The 25355-nt window shown below is 50.3% G+C and overlaps 1 protein-coding gene across 1 annotated transcript in view; it reads left to right on the top strand.

The window, feature by feature from the left end:
• TMEM266 (transmembrane protein 266) overlaps positions 1-17811 on the top strand; it is a 51731-nt gene extending 33920 nt beyond the window's left edge. The window contains exons 6-8 of the mRNA XM_049614144.1: positions 1356-1545; positions 14805-14867; positions 16352-17811. Coding sequence (XP_049470101.1) covers positions 1356-1545; positions 14805-14867; positions 16352-16947 — 849 coding nt within the window. The 3' untranslated portion in view covers positions 16948-17811. The remainder of the gene's footprint in view (positions 1-1355; positions 1546-14804; positions 14868-16351) is intronic.
• Positions 17812-25355: the final 7544 nt, after the last annotated feature.

Genomic DNA, 25355 nt, shown 5'->3' with positions numbered 1-25355 from the left:
AGTTGCCCAGGTGAGGGCTGGCAGTGAAGGTGGTGGGGGGTGGGGCAGGCAGGCTTGGCGTAGCACTTGGAGGTGGAGCTGGACTTGGGGACAGATTGCATGGTGGGGGAGGGAAGGCAAGGAAACAAAGGAGGTGATTCATTTTTGGCTCCAGCTAAGATGAGATGAAACCACCTGAGGAGTGATTTTCAGATGCAGTGAAGAGTCCTATTCTGACCAAGTTGAGTTGGTGATTCCTGTGACCCAGTTCCATGTTGTTGTCAGGTAGGAGTTGGAGGTGTGAGGCTAACATTACAGGGAGGGGTCAGAGCAGGACACCGAGCATCATGGGCAAGTAGGTAATCTTCTAGGTAGGGAGACCAGGCACTGGGCTTCCCTGGGACTGCCCTCCTCCACCACCACTTGTTTCAGGCTTTGAGTTTGTCTGGAGGTTGTGCAGAAGTGATGCAATGTGTTCTTGGGACACTAGGTGGCAGTGAAGGCTCTCCTTGTAGCTGAGCCCACAGCCAGGCCCTTCAACGACAGAAGTCAACTTTGTCTTTGCACAGATGGCCCAGAAAGGCCCAAGGATGAACAGCCATTTCAGCCACAAACCCAAGAAGCATCTGGGTTTGTTGGCTTTTCCCAACAACAACAAAAAATAATTAACCAAAATCAAAATATGTGCCGCTTTTTTCAAAGCCCTTATTTAAGTACCCAAGTCCTCAGAGAGATCTAGGGTGTGAGAACCCCTGTTATACAGATAAGGGAACCCAGCCACATGGTCAGGAAGCTACAGAGCCTGGACTAGGGCCCAACCCTTTCTGAACACCTCCTAGAAGAGGCAAGTGGGTGTTGCTGGAAGACAAATGGACAGTCGACAGCCCAGCAAGCAGGTGATGATCCCTGACATCAGGATGGGCTCCCACCGCTGGTTAGGCTGGCCCTGGATGTTCCCAGGTATCCTGTGTTACATTCATCATCAATGTAAGACACCTGAATTAAGGCACACCTGGATCGCACATTTAGGCAAGTAACTAGATCAAGATTCAAACCCGTGTTTTTCGCCTCTCCTTCAGTGCTCTTCCCACAGACCACAGGTGTGTTTCCCCTAATGGCCATCTTGTCTTCACAATGGGGCCAGACTACACAGTATCCCAGAGATGACACACAGGAACGCACTTTATTACTTGGATAAGACTCCATAAACGTCAAAGGCTCTAGCGACTGGTGTCGTTGGAGATTTGTAAGGAAGGCCCCACCCACCCCTCAGGACTCTCAGCGCCAGGCTCCTGGCTCCCGCCCCAGGAGCAAAGCGCCCCTGGCCCCGCCCTCCCGCGCGCAGCCCACCGCCCACAGCCCCTCTCCTCTTGCAGTTTGAGATCCGGCAGCTGCGGGCGCACCTGGCTCAGCAGGACCTGGACCTGGCTGCCGAGCGCGAGGCGGCGCTGCAGGCCCCTCACGTGCTCAGCCAGCCGCGCAGCCGCTACAAGGTGGTGGAGGCCGGCACGTGGGCGGAGGAGACGGCCGCCGAGAGCGTCGTGGAGGAGCTGCAGCCCTCGCAAGGTGAGCCCGCCGGCGGCCCGCCCCCACCCAGGCCTCTGCGCCCAGAATCCTGAGGGCGGGCGAGCCTCCTTGCGGGACTGGTGGGAGGAGGGGCTCACCTCAGGAGGGGGTGCCCCCGGGACGACCTTTCCTAGCCCTGGAGCAAGCGTTTAGTCAGGCTGCCTTGCCCCAACCACGAAGTCATCTCAGTGACTTGCACCCATTCTATGCCTGTGGGCCGCTGGCGTGCTTTGCATGCATTATTATCTCGCCATCCCTCACTGCATTAGAAGTATGACTTACCTATTTTACGGATGAAATAAAAGTTGTACAAAGGCGCATCACTAATAAATGGCGGAGCTAGGCTTCAAACCAGAGACTTGAGACTTTCCTTCTGGATTACCCCGCCCGCAGGGGCCAGATAGTCAGTCCATCCTTAGGGCCAGTACAGCCCAGAACCTAAATCTTGGAGGTGGTAACAAACTGGTGGGCAGGAGAGATTAGTGGAGAATGGGGCATGAGTACTGTATAGATGGCCAGCTGTGTTATCTTGAACAGGGAACTTCCTCCTTCTGAGCCTTGGTTGTGCTAGCTGGCAAATGGGAATGGTGCTGAGCTTTCCTCACAGTGTTGTTGTGAGGCTCAGGGAAGTGGGTGCAAGTGGCCTCCAGAGCTGCAGAACAGTCCTGCAAATGTCAGATGGTATTGCCTGGTGACACAGCCCTGTCAAGTTTGGACCTTCGCAGGATTTGGGGAGGCTGTGTTCAAATGGACTCAAGTCAGGGATCTACCTCAGCTCAGGGAGCTGGGGAGCCAGGTAGGGGGATGAGCGCCCACGTTAGGGCCCCAAGGGGATCCTAGGAGCTCTCAACACAGACTTCCCTCCCCAGGCACCTTTTGTGTTCCTGTCTGAGTCCTCCCTGCCCTAACTTGTACCTGAAAATGTTATCACTAAAGTGATGGGTAAGGGGTTACGTCACTTTATCAAAAAATTCTTTTAAATATTGACCTCCCCTGATAATTCAGGATACATTTTCAAGTTTACATTTTTTACCTGAAGGTAAGGGAATTAAAAGTTCATCAAATCGCCCCTTCCCCGGAGGGAGGTTTTTACAGTGTGATCTCATTTCATCCTCACGTCACCTTTCTCTCATATGGAGGAGAAAACTCAGACCCAGAGAAGTTGAAAGAATTTCAGGGTAGAGACGCCTATGTGGCTCAGTCAGTTAAGTGTCTGACTCTTGATTTTGGCTCAGGTCATGATCTCAGGGTTCATGAGATCGAGCCCTGAATTGGGCTTCATGCTAACAGTGCAGAGCCTGCTTGGGATTCTCTCTCGCTCGCTCTCTCTCTCTCTCTCTCTCTCTCTCTGCCCCTCCCCTGCTGTGTCTCTCTCAAAATAAACAAACAAACATTAAAAAAAAAAAAAAAGAATTTCACAGAATTATACACTGGAAATGATGGTGCTGAGCTTAGAACCCAGGCTGTGGGGCCCTAAATCCCAGCTTGACCTCGGGCCCACTTCACCTTGGCTTGCCATGTTCCCCTTGCCAGGACAGCCCAGCAGAGCTGCGTGGGTTGGGAGGCAGGAGGCCAGAGCCTTGGGCTCCACTACTCCCCAGCTCTGTGACTTGAGGCTTCAGTGTTCCCTTCTATAAAGTGCCTCACAGCTCCAGCTCTGCCTGCCTCACAGGCAGCATGAGGAGCTGATGGATGTGAGAAAGCTCTGGAGGCTGTAAGTCACTGTGGACAGGTTTTGTGGAGTGGGGTGATTGCTGTTATGATCTTTTAGAGAGAACTTCGGATCTTAGAACTGTAGAAGTTGGGGGCTGGGAGGGACTTCTCTGAGGGAGGGATAGACCTTCAGCTGATGTGTTCATCCCATCTAAAACTCTTGCCAAGAGGCTCCCTGGCCTCAGCTTACCTTCTTTAACAACAGGTGCTCCTGAACTCCCAGGGAAGCCCACACCAACCCAACTTTCAATGGCTCTGTTTATTAGAAAAGAATTCTTTGTTCTGGGCTGAGGTCTGCCCCCCAGCACCTGTCTTTCCTACTTGGCTGCAGCTGTTCTGCATTGGTTGCAGTGGATGCCCTCCCGGCTGAGGCACCTTTCATTTTATTTTTTTATTGAAGTCTGTTTGACATACAGTGTTATACTGAGGTGTCATTTCAAAGACTGGCCTTTGAGTGTTTTCTCCTGCGGGGACTGTCACTGCATTCCCACAGCCAACCCTCAGGAGAGAAGCTCTCCATGTTCTTGCTGTATCATCTCTCCTTGAACATTCCAGTGTTTTGGTTCCTCTTAGAGTGACATCTAGAACAGAACACAGTTCTTGGGGAGCTGCAAGACCAGGGTGGAGTGCTAAGGGGCCACCCCTGCTTTTTTGTTCTGAACCGAGAACCCTTAGATGTGGCTGCCTGGCCTGAGCTCACAGCTGACCCGGCCCCCTGCCCCGTGTTCCCTGGGAGGCCCCCCCATCCCCGTTCCCTGCTCCCATTCCACTGTGCAGCACTTTACATCCATCTGTGTTGGGCTGTAGCTTCTTTGATTCCTGACTTAACACGTTGGCTGATGGCTCCTTGGGCTGCAGTAATGGTGATGAAGCACGGCAAACTGCTTACCTGTCAGTTTACTGTCTCACGGCTCTCGAGGCTGACGTCTGAGATCAAGGTCTTGGCAGGTTGGTTCCTCCCGAGGGCTGTGAGGGTCTGTCCCCTAGCTTCTGGTGGTTTGCTCATAATGCTTGGTGTTCCTTGGCTTCCTCTTCACCTGGCATTCTCCCTGTGTGTGTGTCTGTGTTCACATTTCCTTTTTTATAAGGACCCAAGTCATACTGGGTTGGGGACCCACCCTACTCCAGTATGACATCACCTTAATTAGTGACTTCTGCTTCAGCCTCATTTCCAAATGAGACCCCATTCTGAGGTACTGGGGGTTAGGGCAACATATGAATTTGGGGGAGACACAACGATTCACCCTCTAACAGGTGGCATACAGACCTTTAATGATCTCGCTTGCCCAGCCTCAACTCCTCCCACTGTCTTCACCTTCACTGTGGGCAAGGGAGACATCTTTTAGCTCTGTGTTCTATGCAGCGGTAGGTCTTGGAACTTTTCCACATGCTGATCACTGGCGGGCCAGGCCTGCCTGCCAAACTTCTCTTCCTCCTTAGAACCCATCTCCAGGTGAGCTCCCAGCCACCACTCTCTCCCCTCTAGACTTCCATGAACTCCCATGAGACCCAATCAACTGTGCCGTGTTGCTGTGACCATTTATATGTGTGTTCCCCCCAAGACTTGTTTATCTCCAGAGCCCACCCAGGCCTGGCCCTCAGCAGGCTCCCTGTAGTGCTTGTTGTGTGAAATGTAATGTGCAAGTCTGTAACTGATCAAAGAACAAAAGAAGGCTTGTGGATGTCACTTGTGCTAATGTGGGTCCTTGCAGTGCTCTGGGCTCAGGGGCTATCTGGCAGCAGTGCACTCCAGAAACCCCTCTTGACTTTCAGCTCCCTAGGCTGGTGTTTGTGGAATCCAGAATAAAAGAATATAAGAATATTCTTTTTGCAAGTTCTTCTAGAAGTCAGCAGCTTTTGCCTGCTTGTCTTGCTTCCCAAGGACAGGAGCTTCACAGTCTCCAGCTCATCCCAGGGTCTTCCTCATTGATAAAGCAGAATGAGTCAGAGGAGCAGCTGCTGGGCAGCCAGCCTCCTTGCTCTGCCCACAGTGGTGCTCACAGCCCATTTCGAGGCTGCAGCTCACCTGGGGCTTAGGCCTGACTGGTTCTGTTGTCTCTTCACATGTGCTCACCTATAAACATCTGAGCTCAGGTGAGCGCCTCCAAACAGCCACACATTCTATAGCACCTCTCTATCATCAGGATCCTTGGCTCTCGCGATAACAGCATGGCCATTATTGTCCCTGAGCCAGTGACCTCCAGACCCTCAACACCTGATGCCACATTTGGGCCCACAGGGAGTCAAGATCTGGGTTTGGAGAGTCTACAAACAAACCAAGCCTTTGAAATAATCCTACACATTCTAGGAGTCCTTGCCTCTCCATCCTGCTCCCTCTCTCTGCTGTCCCCATAATGAACAACTTCCAGGAGGGATGGAGGTGGCAGAATAAGAAGGGAGAAAGCTGGGTCACACTCGAAGCCCACTCAGGGTAAATTTGATCAGCTGTGTGTTACTAGCCAGGATGTCATGGCATCTGTGCTGACCCTCCTGAGACTAGGAGGTGTCTGAACAAGGCACCCAGGCCTCCCATAGAGATGCCAAACATGTATCCCTGGGAGCAGCTGCAAATGCCCCACCCATCTATACCTGGAACCCACCCCTGCTCTCCTTTATCTGTTCTGTGACACCCCTACCTCCAACCTCTCTAGACGCACACCTGCCCTGTACCTGCCCCAGTCTATGCCATGCACAGTCCACTCCCCCACAGGCCACTTCTGCCACTTCACTGCCAACCTCCAGAGCCATCAGTAGCAAAGCCAACACCGCTGAAGCAGAGGGCAGAAGCTGGGGGGCCAGCAAGTGGCATGTGTGATTCATAGCCTCCAGTGGGCCAGTGAGACAGGGCATCCCCCAGCTGATTTCTCTTTGATCAGGAGCTGTGTCCAGGGAGGGATTTCCATGACATTAGAAATTATGGCCGGACAAGCTAGGGATGCCCTGGGCTACTCTGGAGATGTAGAAAGGGCAGCCTTTGTTGCTAACGATGACCTTCAGGCCAGTGAGGGCTCCGAAGCTCACTGTGTCACAACAGCACACAGACTTTCCAAGGATTAACCTGCAGAAATGAGCGAGAAGTGACAGGAGCCTCTGGAGGGGGCCTTGCTCACTGCGGGAGGGTGGCCCTGAGGGGTGGGAGTGCTGAGTGGTTCCTACAGTCTCAACAGTTGCCAGCAGGTCAGAGCCAGACTAACGCCGACCAGCTTCTGTTTAGACTTGCTCTGGCACAAATCATTTTTAAAACCCAGGCTGCAAAGTTCCAGACTTCGGGGCCTGCCAAGTTCACGGTGCCCCTGTGTAGTCGTTAATACTTCCCTCCCAAATTTATTAGTCTTGAAACTTGCCCATAATTTATGAATTACAGCTACTGGTGGGAGTGCCACAGTTTCACTGTATATCACAGGAAACCTCTGTGTCCCTGTATGCTGCCCCAGCACTCAGAGAAACCCCCACAGAGGTGCACCAGGCCAGGCGGCCCCCCCAGAGGGCCTTCCCTCTGCCAAGCAGCTGGCACCAGGGTGTACCCTTAGGAGAGCAGAGACCTATGTGCTATGGAGACAAGTCGGGGTTTCTGCCACTGCTGGCCTCCTCACATGTGTTCCTAGTGGAGTCACTGAGGACCCAGGGAAGCCCCAGAGCTGTAGGGCCTCACACAAAATAGTGAGACAGTTGACAGGGCAGAGGGCTAGGGCTAGGGGTTTGTATCTCAGCTCAGCCTTGAACAAGTTACTTTACCTCTCTGATCAGGACTGGGTCCATGGCCTGGTGACTTGGTTGGTCATACAGGGGCTCGAACTTGGTTCAGTGCTCTGCTGTGGTCTACTTGAAATCCTTAATGCTTTTTTTTTTTTAACAGATGTGTAATTGGCATATAGCTTATTAGTTTTGGGTATACTATGTAACAATTAGATATTTGTATATATTGCAAAATGATCATAATAAATCTAGTTAACATCTGTAACCATACATATTTATAAAATTAAAAAAAATTTTTAAGTTTATTTATTTTGAGAGAGAGAATAAGCAGGGGAGGAGCAAAGAGAGAGGGAGAGAGAGAATCCCAAGCAGGCTCCATGCAGTCAGCACAGAGCCTGATGTGAGTCTCGATCTCAGGAACCATAAGATCGTGACCTGAGCCGAAACCAAGAATCAGACGTTTAACCGACTGAACCCCCCCAGACCCCCCAGTTACAAATATTCTTTTTAATGTGATGAGAACTTCTAAGATTTACTTGCTTAACAACTTTCAAATATGCAGTACATTATTAGTAACTATTGTCACCATGCAATACAGCATATCCCCATAACTTATTTATTTTACAATAAAATTTGTACCCTTTGACCCCACTCACCCATTTCACCAACCCCCACCTCTAACAACTACCAATTTGTTCTTTGTATCTGTGAGCTCAGAGTTTTCTTATTTTTGTTTTGTTTTTAGATTACACATAATTGAGATCATATAGTATTTGTCTTTCTCTCCCTGACTTATTTCACTTAGCATAATGCCTTCAAGGGACATCCATGTTGCAAATGGCGCAATTTCTTTCTTTTTTATAGCTGAAATACTCCAGTGTGTGTGTATCTGTGTGTGTCTGTGTGTGTGTGTATCTGTGTGTGTGTATGTACACATGCCACATCTTTATTCATCCACCATTGGACACTTATGTTGTTTCCATGTATTAGCTATTATAAATAATGCTGTGATGAATGTGAGGGTGCATCTTTTCAAGTTAGTGTTTTCGTTTACTTTGGGTAAATACCCAGGAGTGGAATTCTATGGTAGTTGTATTTTTGATTTTTGAGAAACCTCCATACTACTTTCCACAGTGGCTATAAAATGTACATTCCCACCAAAACTCTGCAAGTGTTCACTTTTCTTGACATCTTGCCAAAATTACCTCTTGTCTTTTTGCTAATAGCCATTCTAACAAGTATGAGGTGGTATCTCATTGTGGTTTGTAGTCCTCTGATGACGAGTGATGTGGAGCATCTTCTCATGTGTCTGTTGGCCATCTATATATGTTCTTTGGAAAAATGTCTATTCAGATCCTCTGCCCAGCTTTTAACTGGTTTGGTTCTTTCCACTGTTGAGTTGTAGGAGTTCTTTATATGTGGTAGATATTATTAGCCCCTTATCACATATGATCTGGCTTTTTGAACAAGGGACCCCATAATCCTGCTCGTCCTGTCTCTGATGGTACACAGCGTGGTACACAGCAGGTGCCCAGTGAATGTCCATGCCTCCTTCTATGAGGGCTGCCTAGTCAGGGACCAGGAGCCCCAAACCAGGAATCAGGGCTTCCCTATGGACTTTGGGGCCCGTGTCTGCACAGGATGTATGGATGTGGGGTCCTGGGACCCTGCCCCACAGCACCCGCTCTCACCCCTTCCAGGAGGCCCAGCTGACTCAACCTCAGCCTTTCTCTCAACCTCAGCCTTGCCAGGCAAGTTGGGGCTCCACCCCAGGGGCAAACACACATAATGAGCGTTGCCATGGCCAGCACTCGAAGGGCTTTGGGAGGATTAGCCTGGATGCATTTTCAGAATGTTTACACCCCAGGAAGAAAGGTGCCAGGTGGCCAAGAGCAGCTGCTGTAGCTGCCTCAGAAGCCTCAAGACTTTGGGGTTGGTAGGGAACGCCATGGGCCAGGGGTTCAGAAAGGTGAGGGACATCCCAGGGCTAGACTTGACATTCATTACCTCAGTAAATCTTACAGCTCCCCAGCAGGTTGGTGTTTCTCATCCCCATTTCACCTGTGAGGAAGCTGAGGCTCAGAGTGCCTAGGGATTTGCCTGAGACCACAAGGTGGCTGTTTTGTCCTGGAGCCTGTGTTTGTGCCCACCCTTCTTTCCAGCCCCTCCAGGGGCAGCCAGCTCAGTCCTCCCATGGGGTGGTTCCTCCATGGCCCTAGGGCCCCTTGGGGCCAAATCAAAACAAACTCTGGGGCAGGAGATTATTCTTAGGTGGAAGGTGGGCAGCCCCTCGTGTAGAGGATGAATGGTGGCCTGTTCCTGGCCACAAGCATCTGTGTCTACCTCCTCTCCTTTTCCCCAAGTTCCCAGTTACCCAACAGTCTCTAGTCTCTAGGCAGGGATCAGGGACAAGGAGAGAGGCTGTGTGCTGAACAGTGAGAGAGAATCCCAGAGGGGGAGGTCCTGGGAGGTCCTGCAGGCCCCCAGACACAGTCATCTGTCCAGTCAAAACTATTTATTGCTGGCATATGGCAAGCCTCATGCTAAGTGCTAGAGAGATGCTGAAGAAAATGTGGCCCCTGTGTGGGTCAGGACGGAACCCCAGCCCAAGTGGTCAGTTCTGGAGAAGAAGGCCTGCCTAAAGCAGAGAGCAGGCATGAACAGTGTCAGCATTGCTAGAGGAGTCCAGCAGGCCTCGCTTTCAGATCTGTATCTTTTTTTTTTTTTTAATTTTTTTTTAATTTTTTTTTATTTATTTTTGAGACAGAGAGAGACAGAGCATGAATGGGGGAGGGTCAGAACGAGAGGGAGACACAGAATCTGAAGCAGGCTCCAGGCTCTGAGCTGTCAGCCCAGAGCCTGACGCGGGGCTCGAACTCACGGACCACGAGATCGTGACCTGAGCCGAAGTCGGACGCTTAACCGACTGAGCCACCCAGGCGCCCCTCAGATCTGTATCTTAAAGCTCATTCTGAGGCCCCTGTGTGGGAATAGAGGGAGCAAATGCAGACTGGACAAACCTCCAGTGGCCACCTGGGCCCTAGGTTTTGTCAGGCATATTCATGCAGCTAGCCATCCCATTCATTAAACCCAAGACATGACAAGAGTCCAAAGGGGAAAGCACGACATCTGACCTATGGCTAGACCACAGGACCATAACAGAGGGCATCAGGGGTCCCTCGAATAGTCACAGACTTGGTAGGAATCGGGTGAGGAAAGAGAAAGCACTGAGAAGTAGCCAGTCTCCCAGCCTGGGTGGGCAAAGAAACCGTTCACCAAGATGGAGGTGGAGGGAGAAACTGAGTTCTATTTGGGACATGTTGAGTCAGAAGTAGCTAGAGGTCATTCAGACGAAGTTGGCCAGTTGCCAGATCAGTCATAAGTTCAAGAGAGACATCAGGGCTACAGTTCACCTAGCCTAGATTGTTTTTTCCAATGGCTTGGATGAAGATGTGGCAACCTCAAACAGTCAACACTGAGATAGGAGAAAGATCTAATACCTTGGACTGAACCAACATTAAGAGTGCTCTGGGGTGCCTGCGTGGCTTAGTTGATTAAGTCAACTCCAACTCTTGGTTTCAGATCAGGTCATGATCTCACAGTTCATGGGTTCGAGCCCCACATCAGGCTCCATGCTGACAGCGTGGAGCCTGCTTGGGATTCTCTCTCTCTCCCTTTCTTTCTGTCCCTTCCCTGCTCTCGCTCGCTCTCGCTCTCTCTCTCCCCCCTCTCTTTCTGCCCCTCCCCCACTCTCTCTCTCAAAATAAATAAGTAAACTTAAAAAAAAAAAAAAAAAGAGTCCTCCTCAGCAGGCTGCACCTCTGTACTGACATTTGCCTGGGATGAGAAACAGGAACCCTCCATGGAGATTACACAGCCAAGTGTGGTAAGGGCTTGGCCTGGCCCCAGTTACTGCAGAGAAGCCCTGGGTGTCTCGTGAGTCAGTGGAGTAGGGCGGTTGCTGCACCCACTTGGAAGATGTCAGGCTGCATTAGGGGAGTAATCCCGCCAGATTTTAGGAAGGACCAGTCTATTAAGTAATCCTGGCCTTGCAGGGCAGTGGCCAGGATTAAAGGATCTCGGTGTGTGTGGTGCCAAACCCCAAGGTGTGGAGCTATGAAGGCACAGTGAATGCTCCCTCCCTTCCCCTCCTCCACCTGTTTTGGTCACATCTGTAACCCCTAGTGAAGCCTTCAGAGTGGAAAGGCTGGAAAACTGGGGAGGGGTAGAAAATGGACAGTGGTTTCCCAGAGGAGACTTCTCAGGAGGGCCTTTTAAGTGTTTAAGTGTTGGATGGTCTGTCACCATCACATAGACAGTGAGGAGCAGTGGGCTTAGCCTTGGTACCTGTGAAAGACAGGACCAGGGTCTGCAAGGCTTGATTAAATGGAGATTGGCTGTTTGACCAAGGAATGGACATCCTGGTAAGGCCCCGCCTGTGCTCCTCAGAGGCCAGGACTCCTGGCCTCAGTACCCAGCACAGGGTCCAGCACACTGTGATCCTACTGAGCACAAATGAACAAGAAGCTGTCCACAGCTGACTGTTAGAGCTCCTCAACAAAGAGGTAGGCCCTCCCGTCCCCAGGTGTGCAGGCCATGGAGGGGAGAGCCCCCCATCAGGAGGTAGTGAGGTGATAGCCCAGATGCCTCTGGTCCCTTCCCACACTGCTCTCTCATCTCTGGGTGCTTTAGAGCTGGCAGAGGTTTTGGAAGCCATCTAGCCCAGCAACATCACAATCTGCAAGGGCCTCACCCGCCCCTGGTGGTACAGATGAAGAAACTGAGGACCAGAGAGGGGATGTGACCTCAGGCTCCTGTGGCAATGGCATGCCCCAGGACAAGACCCAGGATCTGGGTTTTGGGTTTGTTTGTTACAATTTGTTTATACAATGTTACATTAGTTTCAAGCGTACAACAGTGATTTAACAAGTTTATTATGCTGTGCTCACCACAAGTGTGGCTACCATCTGTCACCATACAGTGCTATTACGATACCATTGACAACATCTCCCATGCTCTACCTTTCATTCCTGGGACTTACTCCATAACCAGAAGCCTGTATCTCCCACTCCTCTTCAACCGTTTTGCCTATCTCCCCACCACCTCCCATCTGGCAGCCATCAGTCAGTCTCCATATGTACAGGTCTGTTTCCACTGTTTATTTATTCTTTGTTTTCTAGATTCCACATGTAAGTGAAATTATATGGTATTTGTCTTTCTCTGACTTATTTAGCATAAGGCCCTCTAGTTCTGTCCGTGTTGCCTTAAATGGCATGATCTCATCCTTTTTTATGACTCAGTAATATTTCTCTCTGTGTGTACACCACATCTTCTTCATTTGTTCTTTTATCAGTGGACACTTAGGGTACTTCCACATCTTGGCTTTTGCAAATAATGCTGTAGTAAACATAGGGATGCATATATCTTTTCAAATTTGTGTCTTCATTTTCTCTGGGTAAATACCCACTGGTAGAATTCCATGGTCTTTCTATTTTTAATTCTTTGAGGAACCTCCATATTGTTTCCCACAGTGGCTGTACCAGTTTGCATTCCCACCAACAGTGCAAGAGAGGGTTCCTCTTTCTCCATATCCTTGCCAACACCTCTTATTTCTTGTGTTGTTGATTTTAGCCATTCTGACAGGTGTGAGGTGACAGCTCATTGTAATTTTGATTTGCGTTTCCCTGATGGGGAGTGATGTTGAGCATCTTTTCATGTGTCTGTTGGCCAGCTATATTTCTTCTTTGAAAAAAATGTCTGTTCAGGTCCACTGCCCATTTTTTAATTAGTTTGTTTTTTTTTTTTACTGCTGAGTTGTAGGAGTTCTTTATATATTTTGGATTTTAGCCCTTTATCGAATATGATTTGCAGATAACTTCTCTCATTCAGTAAGAAAGTGGTCCAGTTTCATTCTGCATGTAGCTGTCCATGTAATTTTCTAGGGTCTGGGTTTTTCTTCATCACCCCAGGCCACCTTCTGTGTGTAACTCCCTTAGGATGAATTTTCACAGGTCTGCAGATATTTTAGCCGAGTTCATAGTTCTGCCCATGTCACAAGGCCCCTGCAGCCATGGCGCAAAGGAAGGGACCAGAACCTCCTGTCTGGCCCAATAGGCCTGGGGGACCCCCTCCTGTCACTGCTTGCCGGAAGCAGCCACACCAGCCACCACCTACTTCCCAGGGTGACCTGCAGGGCTAGACAGCATTTACAACATAAATTATAAAGAGCCATGGAGAATTGTATTGCTGTCTGATTCTGAGGGAGCATTGCTGGCTGATCCTGGAACAGGGCCTAGAGCGAGAGACTCCCTCGGGCCCCTCCCTCAGCTGAGGCATTAATGCAAAACACACCTCTCACCACAGGCATTTAAAGATCAAAAGAGGCCAAAAAAGCTTCTAAGAGCCAGGTCTGCCTGTGCTCACAGACTTCCAGCGTCAGGACAGATTGGCCTTTGCAGTGATTTCAGGTGTGTCCAGGAAGGCAGCCGTAGAAAGCATCTGGTCCACTCATCTGTAGACCACGGCTCCTAGGAGAAGCACCTAGGGGTGTGGACTCCCTCAGACGTCCATAGGAGAGGAAGAACTAGACTTCTGTGTGTTGAAGGCCTTCGTGTGCCTGACCCCACTGGAGAAATTCGACATTCGTTAGCTTGCTTAATCTCCTTAACAGATAAGGGAACAGAGGCTCAGAGAGGACCATTTAGCTAAAATGTGGTAGGTCGAGGTTTGAAATCAGGTCTGATTCTGATAGGTCCTTGTAGGACCCTAGGACCCAGGGGAGACCACGGTTGCTAATGGAGCATACCTTGAGCTCAGCTGACAAGTTACCAAACTGAGTCAAAGATCATCTTGTTACTCTCTAAACCATGCCAGGTCCCTCCTGATTATCATTTGACTCTGATCCCTCCCTTCTGTCCCATCAGGCACCACTTCCCTCCCCAGGACCTGTCAGCCTCACCTGGGCATCGTCTCTGGTCTCCTTGCCTAAATCCTGGCACCTTCTGAACCACTCACCCCACAACCTTGGGAGTGAGTCACACCTGACCGCATTCAAACTTTCATGTGGTTCTTCACTGCCCTCATAACAAGGCCAAGCTCCTTGGGATGGCTTTTGGGGTCTCCAGTCATCTGCTTGTCCTCCCATTCTCAGGCCACTCTGAATTTCTCACCTTTCCTCTCTCCCATTCCCTCTTCATTCCTATCAGGATGATGAACCACCATTTCTTTGAGATCCTGATCCCATGTCATCTCCTTTGATCTGAACAGCTTTATACCCTGTCATGCTTAATTCATGCAGTAACTATTTACTGAGCACTCACCCCGTACTAGGTAGTGGGGAAGCGCAGCCCCTGTTCCATCCCTGTACTGCATGGGAGACTAGGTACTCAGATGGGTGAGCCAAGGGGATGTCATCAGTGATCAGCCTCTGCAGCTGTCTGTGTGTGGCCACTTGCAGGGCTTTGAGACTTTTGTACTGAGGATGGCATTTCCGGTCACCCTGAGAACCTCAGGTAGACTAAGAGACTTAGGCCATCCAGGCAGGGAAAACCCTGAGGAACTGTTTCCACACCCCTCATCTCAGAGATGGGGAAACTGAAGACAGAGAAGGAAAGGGCCCTGCCTGTGCCATACGTCAAGCCAGATGCTTCATGAAGACCTGGGTCCCTGATACCCAGGCCAGCCCAGCCTTGGCGCAGAGCCCCACTGAGGATTGGAAAGCAGCAGAGAGCCTCTGGGAGACAACGCCTCCTCTCATGGTGATGGGTAGGGGCTTTAGTACTGGGGGAGGGACATGAACTGGCCACAGCCTGGCGAGCCACCACACTCACCTTTCTCTGTCCTCTGCATAGATGCCGCAGTGAAAGATGACATGAACAGCTACATCAGTCAGTACTACAATGGGCCCAGCAGTGGTGAGTCTGTGTCCAGGGCCGGTCTGCACATACCAGAACCTCTCTGTGGCCCCACGCAACCCCTAATGTTGAGAGTGGGGACAACTCGGCCTGGCGTGCCCATCTCCTGTTGCCTGTGAACCGTAACTGCAGGCAGAGTTCAAAGACCTGGAGCTTTAACTCCCAGCCAAGTCCAGCACCCAGCTATGGATGTCAAGGGTGGAGTACTCCGTGATTACCAGTGAGGGCTGCATGTGGGACCCTCATATGAAAGGGGGGCTGGAGGTTAGAAATCTGAGTGACCTCAGTGCCTCTCAACCTGAGACCCTTTCAGCATGATCATGATGGGGGTGAGGTAGTTGGGTTTGAGGAGCAACAGGTGTGGGGCATGTCCTTGCTCCAGTTACATTTCATTCTTGCACTTGAAAGAAGTTTCAGGGGAGCCTAGTGGTTTCCACTTACGGGAAAGGTTGAATTTTAAAATAATACGCAGGCCTATTGCTTCTCAGCCTTTTGGCTAAGATCAAGTGTAAAATAATACGCAGGCCTTCAGTGTCTTGTTTCTCCTTAGCCAGTGTCTTAAACCTTATAGTTTGTATTTCACAGCCTTCAAATCCTTATATATTCCTTTGTAAGACTAGAATGTTACATTGTGTGACATGTATAATGCATTGGATTTTTTTCTTCTCTATAATTTAGCCCCCTCAAGATCTCTTTTCTCCCTCTCTTTTTCAAAGCTTCATCCAATCTGCTGATTTCAAACACCATCATCTCTAGCTCAGACCTCTCACCCAGTGCACTCACCCCACAACTTGCCCTCACTGTGCCTGCCCACTGTAACTTGGCCCCTGGATACTTTTCACTTAAAGACCTTCTGAAGTGTCCTCTGTCCTCCCCCTGCAATGCATCCTTCAGGGATGAATCAATCTTCTGAAGACACAGCTCTGATCATGTCACTCTCAGACTGGCCCCATTTAAAACTTTGAATGACTCCCCCTGACCATGAAACCCAAATTCCTTGTCCTGGCACCTCATGCCTTCTGAGTTAGGATGTTGGCATTAATAACCCCAGCAGCACTGTGGTTTAACTAAATCAACAAAGGTCCATGGCAGATCATCCAGGTACTCTGCTCCCAGGTTGTCATCTTTCCTTCAGCACCCAGTGGGCAGAACAGCTACCATCTATTCTAGAACATTGCTGACTGCCAGGCAGAGCAACAGCCGTTTACCGTTTATATAGATGCCACAGATCAGTTCTCACAGATAATTGACCAGTGCATGTCCCATGTCCACACGAGTTCACCAAGACGAGGGCAGGGCATAATCCTCCCTCAGGGCAGGCCAGCAAACATTGGGAAATTGGACCACAGACCAACCCCCCCTACCCCCCCAGCAGAGCCCAGGCACACTCACTGTCCACCATTCAGGTCAGAGCCACCCGCATCAGGGCCTGCAGAGGTGTGGCATAGGGAGAAGTGTTACCAGCATCCCCTCCTTTCTTGCAGACAGTGGTGTTCCAGAGCCAGCTGTGTGTGTAGTCACCACAGCTGCCATCGATGTCCACCAGCCCAACATCTCCTCTGACCTCTTCTCAGTCGATGTGCCCCTGAAGCTCAGCAGCAATGGCACCCGTGCAAGTGCCACCTCCGAGAGCGCCTCCCGCTCTGCTCACAGCTCCGTCACCCGGGCCCAGAGCAACAGCAGCCAGACACTGGGCTCTTCCACAGACTGTAGTACCGCCCGTGAGGAGCCGTCCTCAGAGCCCAGCCCCTCTCCTCAGCCACTGCCTCTACCACCCCAGCAGCAGATGGCAGAGGCCACGGTCCAGGACCTGCTGTCCTCCCTATCAGAGGACCCCTGCCCATCCCAGAGGGCCTTGGACCCAGCCCCTGTCACCTGGCCCAGCCCAGCGGGCTCGGCCCAAACCAGCCCCGAGCTGGAGCACAGGGTAAGTCTTTTCAACCAGAAGAATCAGGAGGGCTTCACTGTCTTTCAGATCAAGCCTGTCATCCACTTCCAGCCTGCTGCACCCATGCTGGAGGAGAAATTCAGATCTTTGGAATCCAAAGAGCAAAAGTTGCACAGGGTCCCTGAAGCCTAGAGCCTCCAGGTGGGCTGCGTGGGAGGAGGAGGGAGAGCTATCTGGATGCTCTCCTAGAGCCCCAGAGGCAACCAGGGGCATCACTCAAGGCCTGGGAGCCCACCTGGCCTCCCTCAGGGTGCTGCCTGCCTCCAGGGAGGTGTCACCAGGCCAGGAGGCCACATGCCTCAGACCTCAAAGCCCAGAGCTGGCGCCTCCTCTGGCCCTGCTCAGGGGAGGGTGGTGCTCATGGCTGGGGTCTTTTTAAACCATTTTTATAAAAACCAGCCTGTGGCCCAGCTTCAGCAGGGTAGAGCGCAGGGGCAGCCCAGCCTCTTCCGTTGCCTTTGTTCCTGGCGCCCACCCCGGACCCTTGGGAACAGCACTGTGAGCAGGGGCTATCTAGCCCCATCCCCAAGCCGTCTTTTCTGGGAATCCTGGGTGGAGCCGACACAATCATACAAAGACCACCATCTGAGCCTATTTCATTCATCCTCATTCTCTCATTCGGCATGAGCATTTCTGAGTCTTTTCCAGACAAGTCTAGTTTTCACCTTCATAGGACATAATGAGATGAATCTGGAGGTGGGTGGGAGGGTCACTGGGGGGGGTGGGGGGACAGCTGTTTTCCAATCTTGGCTTTAATAATAAAAACCAACTGCACTGAGACTTCTGGTTGGCAGAGGTTTTCCTTTGCAACTGCTAGCCCAGGTGAAGAAGCATGAGTGGGTTTGGGTTGGCCTGGCCTGGGGTGAAGCCACCCAGGTAGGCCCAAGCCGCACCCAGCAGCTCTTGAGGCCTCTACAGAGTGGAAGGAGCCCTGGACCCCAGGCGGGAAGTTCTCACACTGCCTGGCTGTGTGACTGCACTGGTCTCTTCCCGCTCCTTCATCTCCCCACCAAAACAGAGCTTGGAATTTTGCCTTCCTTGCTGACAACACCAGTTCCCACACCCAGTTCCCTGACCCAGGTCTCCATTCCTTGGGGACCTCAAACTCCAAAGGTCCACAACCGAGTGTGGTATCTTGCCTGAAGCCTGCTCTTCCTCCCAGGTTCCCAGCCAGGGCACCATCATCTACCCAGCTATTACCATGCATGGCATGGGCATCATTGGCTCCCTCCTCATCCCTCACAAGCAGTGGTAAATCCTGGCCATTCTGCCCTTCAAAGCACCTGCCCTAAACCCCATCACAGCCTTGCTGAGGCCCAGGCGCCGCTGCTGGTTCCACATTCCACTAGTGGGTCCTTCCAGGCTGATGAGCCTGCTGCGTGTCTCCCTCGCTGAAAAGCCTCCAAGGAATTCTGTGTTTATAACTGCTACGTTTTGTTTTATATGTACACAAAAGGGAAGACTTAATTCCAAGGGCTCCCATTGCCCCAGCTGAACTTCTCAGTGTGTTCATAGCCCCTTCCACTTACCTGTCCTTCTGGCTACCCTCCCAACCTGTTCTTTGTCCCCTCCACCTTTAGGTTGTTCTCACTGTATCTCACTAGTCCCTCACTATAGTTCAGGGTGTCCTCAGGACTTCTGTGTCCTCCTGTGGACTCATCATGATAGTGCAGTGATCCCATGGCTGGGTCAGCATCTGCTTCCCTACCTGCCTCCCCTTGGTCCTCAAAAACAGGGATCAGGCCTGAGTCCCATTAGAACCCCAGAACTGTGCATAAAAGGCCACAAGCTTGGGCAGAGCCACTTGGGAAAGATGGCTAAATTATAAGGTATGACCACATGCAGGCAAAGAGCATCCGCTTGATTCCTGGGGAGATGAGCAGTGTCCACTTGAGCCATTTGGGGGAGTAATCTGAGGCATTCTGAGTGGCTAGCAATGTCATTACAGTTTCTTGTTACTGAGCTCTCCACTAGGGCCTCTACTGGAGCTCCTTTAAGCCTTCCAACAATCCTGTGAGGCCAGTATACTAGCCCTGTTACACAGATGGAAGAAACTGAGGTTCAGATAGGTTTAAGAGACTTTCCTGAGGTCAGACACTAATAAGAGAGGCACTGAACCTGGAGCCCAAATCCACCTGGTAGTGTGTTGAGTGCTAAGGCTCCCAGCTTTCAGAGCTTTTGGAAGCAAAGCGGTACTCTCAGCTTTTGCCACATAATGGGTGGAGGGTATTACATGATTTATAATCTCTAGGGTAGGAGCCATAAGGGTCTGTAATTAGTGGTCTGCACCTGCTGGACTAGAAACAGCTACTGTCCTCAGCCAAACCCAGCTTGCTGAGCTCCCATTGCCCCAGCTCTTAGGGTACCCCAACAGGTGGTGGAGCCTGCCCTGCACCAGAAGTGAGACCCCACTCCTAGCCAGCACTCGCCTCTGCTCTGGACTTCTACTCCAGAGAAAACCACAGGACAGGGAGGAGAGCAGTGGGGTAAGATGCTAGGCAAGTGGCACCTGCTCTCTGCTTCAGTTTCCCCATCTAGAAATGGGGTTTACAGAAGAGCTCTACTTTCGAAAACTGATTTCTTAGGGAATTTGCAAACTGCTGTGAGGTGAAAGTCTGCCTGAGCACTCAATGTTGGCCTCATGCCTGAACGGGCCGTACCAGTGTTAGCATTGCCCCATGGGCCAATTAAAACTGAGGACAGGGGCGCCTGGGTGGCTCAGTCGGTTAAGCGCCGACTACGGCTCAGGCATGATCTTGCGGTCCGTGAATTCGAGCCCCGCGTCAGGCTCTGTGCTGACAGCTCAGAGCCTGGAGTCTGCTTTGGACTCTGTGTCTCCCTCTTTCTGACCCTCCCCCGTTCATGCTCTGTCTCTCTCTGTCTCAAAAATAAATAAACGTTAAAAAAAATTTTTTTTAAATAAATAAAACTGAGGACAGAGATACCAAGAGGAGGTCCTCTCAGGGGACAGAGCCCACAATCATAGCATTAGAGAGTGCACACAGATGGAGGAAGCCACTTGCTTGCCTGGGGACAGGCATGGGGTGGAGTCCCAAGGCCTGGAATGCAGGAGGAGGAGGGTAAAAGCTTTGGCTTTCACGGCTCCCCTGGGTGCCATAGCCCAGAGTTATGGTTGGTGGGCAGCTGGGGGTCAGTGGAGATGGAGCCTGAGCACTCCCTGGGAGGTTTGCAGCTCTGGGAAATGGTTTCCCCTTACTCATCCACCCTTTCACAGAGCCCACTCTGGTGCCCTCCCAGAAGGGAATAGAGCTTAGGTAAGAGCCCCTGTCTCTTATGAGCCAATGAGGGGGTGATAACAATAATGGCTCCCATTGATTCACTTCCTGTTGTCACAGGTGCTCTCTGCAACCTTCCCTCTTTATCACAATCTGCAAAGTGGCATTCTTTTCCTTGCTTTCCAGAGGAAAAAACAGGCACAGAATGATGGATTAAATGACCTGCCCAAGGGCACACAGCTAAGTGGTAAACTAGTGGCAGGATTCAAACCCAGGTATATCTCAGTCAGATGTCATGCTGGATATGCTGGATTGAGCTTCCTGGAATTAAACTGGGTGTCAATAAGAGAGCAGGAGCTAGGGGCACCAGGGTGGCTCAGTCAGTTAAGCCTCCGACTCTAGATTTCCATTCAGGTCATGATCTCACTGTCTTGAGATAGAGCCTGGCAAGGGGCTCCGTGTTGGGCATGGAGCCTGCTTAAGATTCTCTCTCTCTCTCTCTCTCTCTCTCTCTCTCTCTCTCTTTCTCCCTCTGCCCCTCCCATGCTCACACACTCTTGCACTTTAAAAAGAAAGAAGGAAAAGGGGGGGTGGGGAAGCAGGAGATAGAAATCTGGACTCAGCCCCCCAGGCCATTCATCAGCCCACATGGCCCTCTCAGTCTAGAGGTACCAGCCCACTGTGTCTGCAGAGTGCCATGGCCCCTTTTGCAGAGCCAGCCTCCCTGCTCAGCCTTTCCACCGTAGCTGGAGATGAGCCAATCCTGCGGCCAGGGTGCCACCCTGACAAGAGGACAAGGTTCAGAGCTAGCAGGGCTACTGAGCAGCTCACAGCAGAGCTGGGCCAGAGCCCTGCAGACCTGGTTCAAAGTCTGCCCAGGACTGGAGAGCTGTAAGGCCCTCCTCCACTGAAGAACGTACCGGCCCCTTGCCTGCCAGCTCAGTGCAATGCATCTAACCCAAGCCTTGGCTTTTCAGATCAAGTCCACAACTGTGGGGATTTTCATAGATCCTGCATGGTCAGAGGCTAGTGGTCTGGAATTCTCTTTAGTGTGGTGGGTATTCATTCCATCCATGACCCTCAGTTCAGGAACTTCTTTCTCACTCCAAGACAGCTCTTGACAGAAGCTCTTGTTCTGGTGTTGCCTCCATGCTCCCCTCTGGTGCAACTTCCTCATCTCTAAAGAGAAAGACTAAGAATGGAAGCTCTACTCTCTGAGCTACAGAGAGCCTCAAATAAGGTCCAAGGAAGCCTTCTTAAAAGAGTTTCTTACTAACCAGTCAACAGGATACTTGTGTGGAGTTGCTTAACAATGACACCCAACAACTCTAGGGGCTGGCATGGTTAACCCCAACTTTTGAATGGACTTCTCAAGACTGGAGAGAAGTCAGGATCACTCCACCTCCATCCTTCACCTCAGGTACTGTTCTGCATCTAGAGTGTGTCTAAGCCCAGGCAGTTGGATTCTCAGTCCAGCACTGTTTCCAGTTACACGGCTCCAAGTGAATCCCTGGACCCACTTCCTCCCCCTGTACAACAGGAATAACTCCCAGCCTCCCTGCCCCCATGAGGGTTGCTGGGATAGCTAATGACATAATGGAAGGGAAAGCCCTTTGAGAATGTGTCAAGGGAGACACAAACAGAAACCATCTTTATTAATAATAGATGTCTGGGGTGTTGCACTGCCTGCCCATGTTCAGCACTTCTGGGGAAGGCTGTGCAGGAGATGCTCAGTTGTTTCATTTGCTGCAGCAGCTAGTGTGGTGTATGGAGGGAGGTATACGGGTGGTGACAGGGTGTGAGCCCTGCCCCCCAGCCCCATTGCCAGCCAAGGCACTGTCTGCTCCTACAGAGCTCATCCCTGCTGTCATATCCCCAACAGTTCCTTTGTAGGTAATGCCTTGGAGTCACCCTGAGTTAGCTAAGAGAGCACTGTTGTTCCCCAGACAGGAAGCACCTTATCTGCCTTTCCTCCCCCTTTTCCAGTACAAGCTGAAAGCCTGTTTTTCCAATATAAACTGAGCAAGGATTTTTTTTTTTTTTTTCGCTCCAGTGCTGAAAAGTTTGGTAGTGTCTCCTGGTGAATAGTTAATTCAATTATCCAAATAAAATGATGGAACATTTGCTGAATTTACTGCACGCTACCAAAGAGACCACGCTAGCATAATCTTATGCAGAGCCCTAGGCTACAGCATAGGGGAGCAGACTGTTCATCTTGAAACAAGCAAATGAAATTGACTACCCTAGAGATCAATCAGGACATTAAACACTGTGATGAATGTGGAAGAATCCTTCAGTGTCTGAGATTTACGGGGCACCTTTCACCAAGCTCTCTAGGAGCCTCCTCAACATCAATTATGCCTCATAACTAGGTAGGCTCACCTCTGCCTCCACTGCATAAAGAAGGGATGTGGGGTTCTGGGACCTGGGTTTGCTAAATGTTGCAAAAGATAGCCAGTGTGCAGACCAGATCCAGATTCTAGTACAAAGACCCCTGCTTCCCTGAGCAAAGACTGCCTCAGAATTGAGGAATGTCGGGCTAGATGGGGACTCAGGGACTGGGGTCCAGAGTCAGTCATGTTCTTAGTGTTTCTGTTCCTTGTCCTTGCTGGGCCTTCTGCCTGGGGTGCAGTTCTTTGGTTATTTTGACAGCTCCCTCTGAACTTGGCTCAGCTGTCTCATCTTGCTCCTCTCCATGTCAGCCTGCCTCAGCCAGGCTGCATTCATTAGATACGTCCACCATGATCCCAGAGAGGACAGGATATGTAGTTGAGAGAATTTGGCCTAAGGTCTCCATTTACTAGTCATGAATCCTTGGGCAAGTGTTTTAAGGTCTGTAGGTGTTGGTTTTCTTACCTGGAGAGTGGGGACCGCTACTACGCCTTGTGGGATTAGGAGGCGAGAATGAGGTAATATATGTAAAGGGTTCAGCAGAGCATCCTGGACATAAAAAGCTCTCAAAAATGATTTTTGTCTCCATCTGCCTAAGTTTGAGATCTGCCAACACATTTAAGCTTTAAGATTAAAGCTTAAAGACAGCTTGAAAGATTACCAAATTCAATTTGCCATTTTACAGATGATGAAAATGAATCCCAAAAGAAGGAACATGACCAGGTTGCTTCTGAGGCACTAACAAAACTAGGATAAGAACACAAGTGTCCCTGTGACCAGCCCATTCAGTGTTCAGTCCTCCTGAACTGTTCAGTCCCCAGTGTTCCCCACGCAACCTCACACTGGGAAAGAGAACAGCCCTCTGAGCTGGAGGTGAGCGGACAAATAGTAGCAAACCTGACAACCAGTTGTGGGAGGCAAAGACAGAAACCCAGACAAGTGAAGCCTCACCAGGACCTGACCACGCACCAATCCAGGTACCGTAGAAAGTAATTGCCAGCTTCCTTCCCAATAAATTCCTAATTCCATCTCTGTTCCATGCTTCTAATGACAAGCTCACTGTTTTGGGGCAATGTCAGCAGAAGAAGAGTCCTGGAGAAGCTGGGAGACATTGGGAGGCAGCCTGGTGTGGTGGAAAGGGACTCTAGACCTGGAGCCCTGTTCAAATTCCACATTTCACTGCGCCTCTCTGGTTACCTCTCAGTCCATTTGTTCATCCACGAAGCAGGGATAACAATATCCATTTGGGGGATTGTTGTATTAGGGAAGGATAATAAAATGCACCTAGTAGATTCTTAATAAATAATATTTGCCACAAATTCTGGTGTGTTCTAGTTTCACCATTTGCTTTGTGACCTGGGGAAATCACCTTCTGAGAGCCTGATTTCTTCACCCTTTCCACCTCTGATGGGGTAACTTACATGAAAGTGTTTTATAAACCAACAGTTATCAGCAACTCTTCTTCACTTGTGCTCTCCACAAAACATTTTTTAAAACTTAGGGCACTATGAAATTGTGGCAGTATATCACCCTATATGGGCTTTTTACAAGGTTATCAAACTTCCTTTAGCTCAGCAATAGCTAACCAAATCCATCTGTTGTAATCAAGTGTTTTTTGGGTTTCCCAGCCTTTTAAGCCCACTTTTATGTGGACCAAGACAAAAATCCCTCGTGAGAGCATGAAATGCAACCAAGCTGATCATCCCTTTCAGAAAGCAGAGAGCACTTATGGCTGGCGTTTTAAGCCCTCCAGCCCTGTATAGACACGCCCAGCCTCCACCGGCAGCATGGCTCCCACACTATCCCAGGAGGAAGAGCCCCCACTCTCTGCCAGCCTCGCCCACAGGACTGGACCCATTTCCACAGTCTCCAGGGACCCATTCTGTAACCAAAGAGCTTTCAGTCAAACCCATCTGGGGCAAAAGGCCAGAGGATTCCTGCAACAGCCTTCCAATCTCTTCCATCTTCTCCATCTATCTATCCTGAATATACCACCAGGTTAGATTATTTCCCTAGGTTAGATTATGGGACCCTCCTGAAAAAAATGTCAATTTTTTGCTAGGAGGGTGCTTAAGACTTGCTCAGGTGGCAAGGTCTCAGGAAGTCAGGTAGCACTTTGTGGAACATTCTTGATATACAGACATATTTATTAAAAAAATTTAAACGTTTAAATTTTTGAGATTTTTTTGAGAGAGATCATTTTTGAAAGAGAGCACGAGCAGGGCAGGGGTGGGCAGAGAGAGAGGGAGGCACAGAATCTGAAGCAGGCTCCAGGCTCTGAGCTCTCAGCACAGAGCCTGACGGAGGGCTCAAATTCACGAACCACAAGATCATGACCTGAGCCAAAGTCAGAAACTTAACTGCTTAACTGATGGAGCCACCCAGGCGCCCCGATATACAGACATATTGCTTATATTCCTAAGAGAAGGCATAGCAGCCACCAAAGTTTTAGGGGGGAAAAAAAGTATGTAAGACAGGATTGGGAAAATTCTAGTGATTTTCCCTGCAAATCAGGAGAAGACCTCTATACCCTTCCCGGTACCATTCCTGGTCCAGCTCCTGAAATAGCAGTATTCCTTGAGGGCAAAGTTTGAGAACCACTGACTATGAGGGAAAAGTCCAAATTCGTCAGTATATCAATGGCCTCCACAATCTGGCCTTAATTACCTATCAGCCTCAACCCCCTTCCTGACTCCCCCCTCCAATCCCAGTCTCCATCTCTGACCACTTCAAGCATCTATGTGAGCTCAGATCTCAGTTTCTACTTCTACCCCACATACTGATATCACAGCCTCTACCCCAGAAAGAATGACGGGGCCGGCCCACTAAGGAAGCCCTCTCTGTATATGTTCATACTGTATGCTTTTCTAATCACTCATGGTAGCTGCAAAATCTTGGGGGGAAAGGCTGTGC

The sequence above is a fragment of the Panthera uncia genome (assembly GCF_023721935.1).
Source record: "Panthera uncia isolate 11264 chromosome B3 unlocalized genomic scaffold, Puncia_PCG_1.0 HiC_scaffold_1, whole genome shotgun sequence".
Classification (NCBI taxonomy): Eukaryota; Metazoa; Chordata; class Mammalia; order Carnivora; family Felidae; genus Panthera; species Panthera uncia.
The sequence above is the reverse complement of the archived record's forward strand: the minus strand, read 5'-3'. Positions and strand labels throughout refer to the sequence as shown.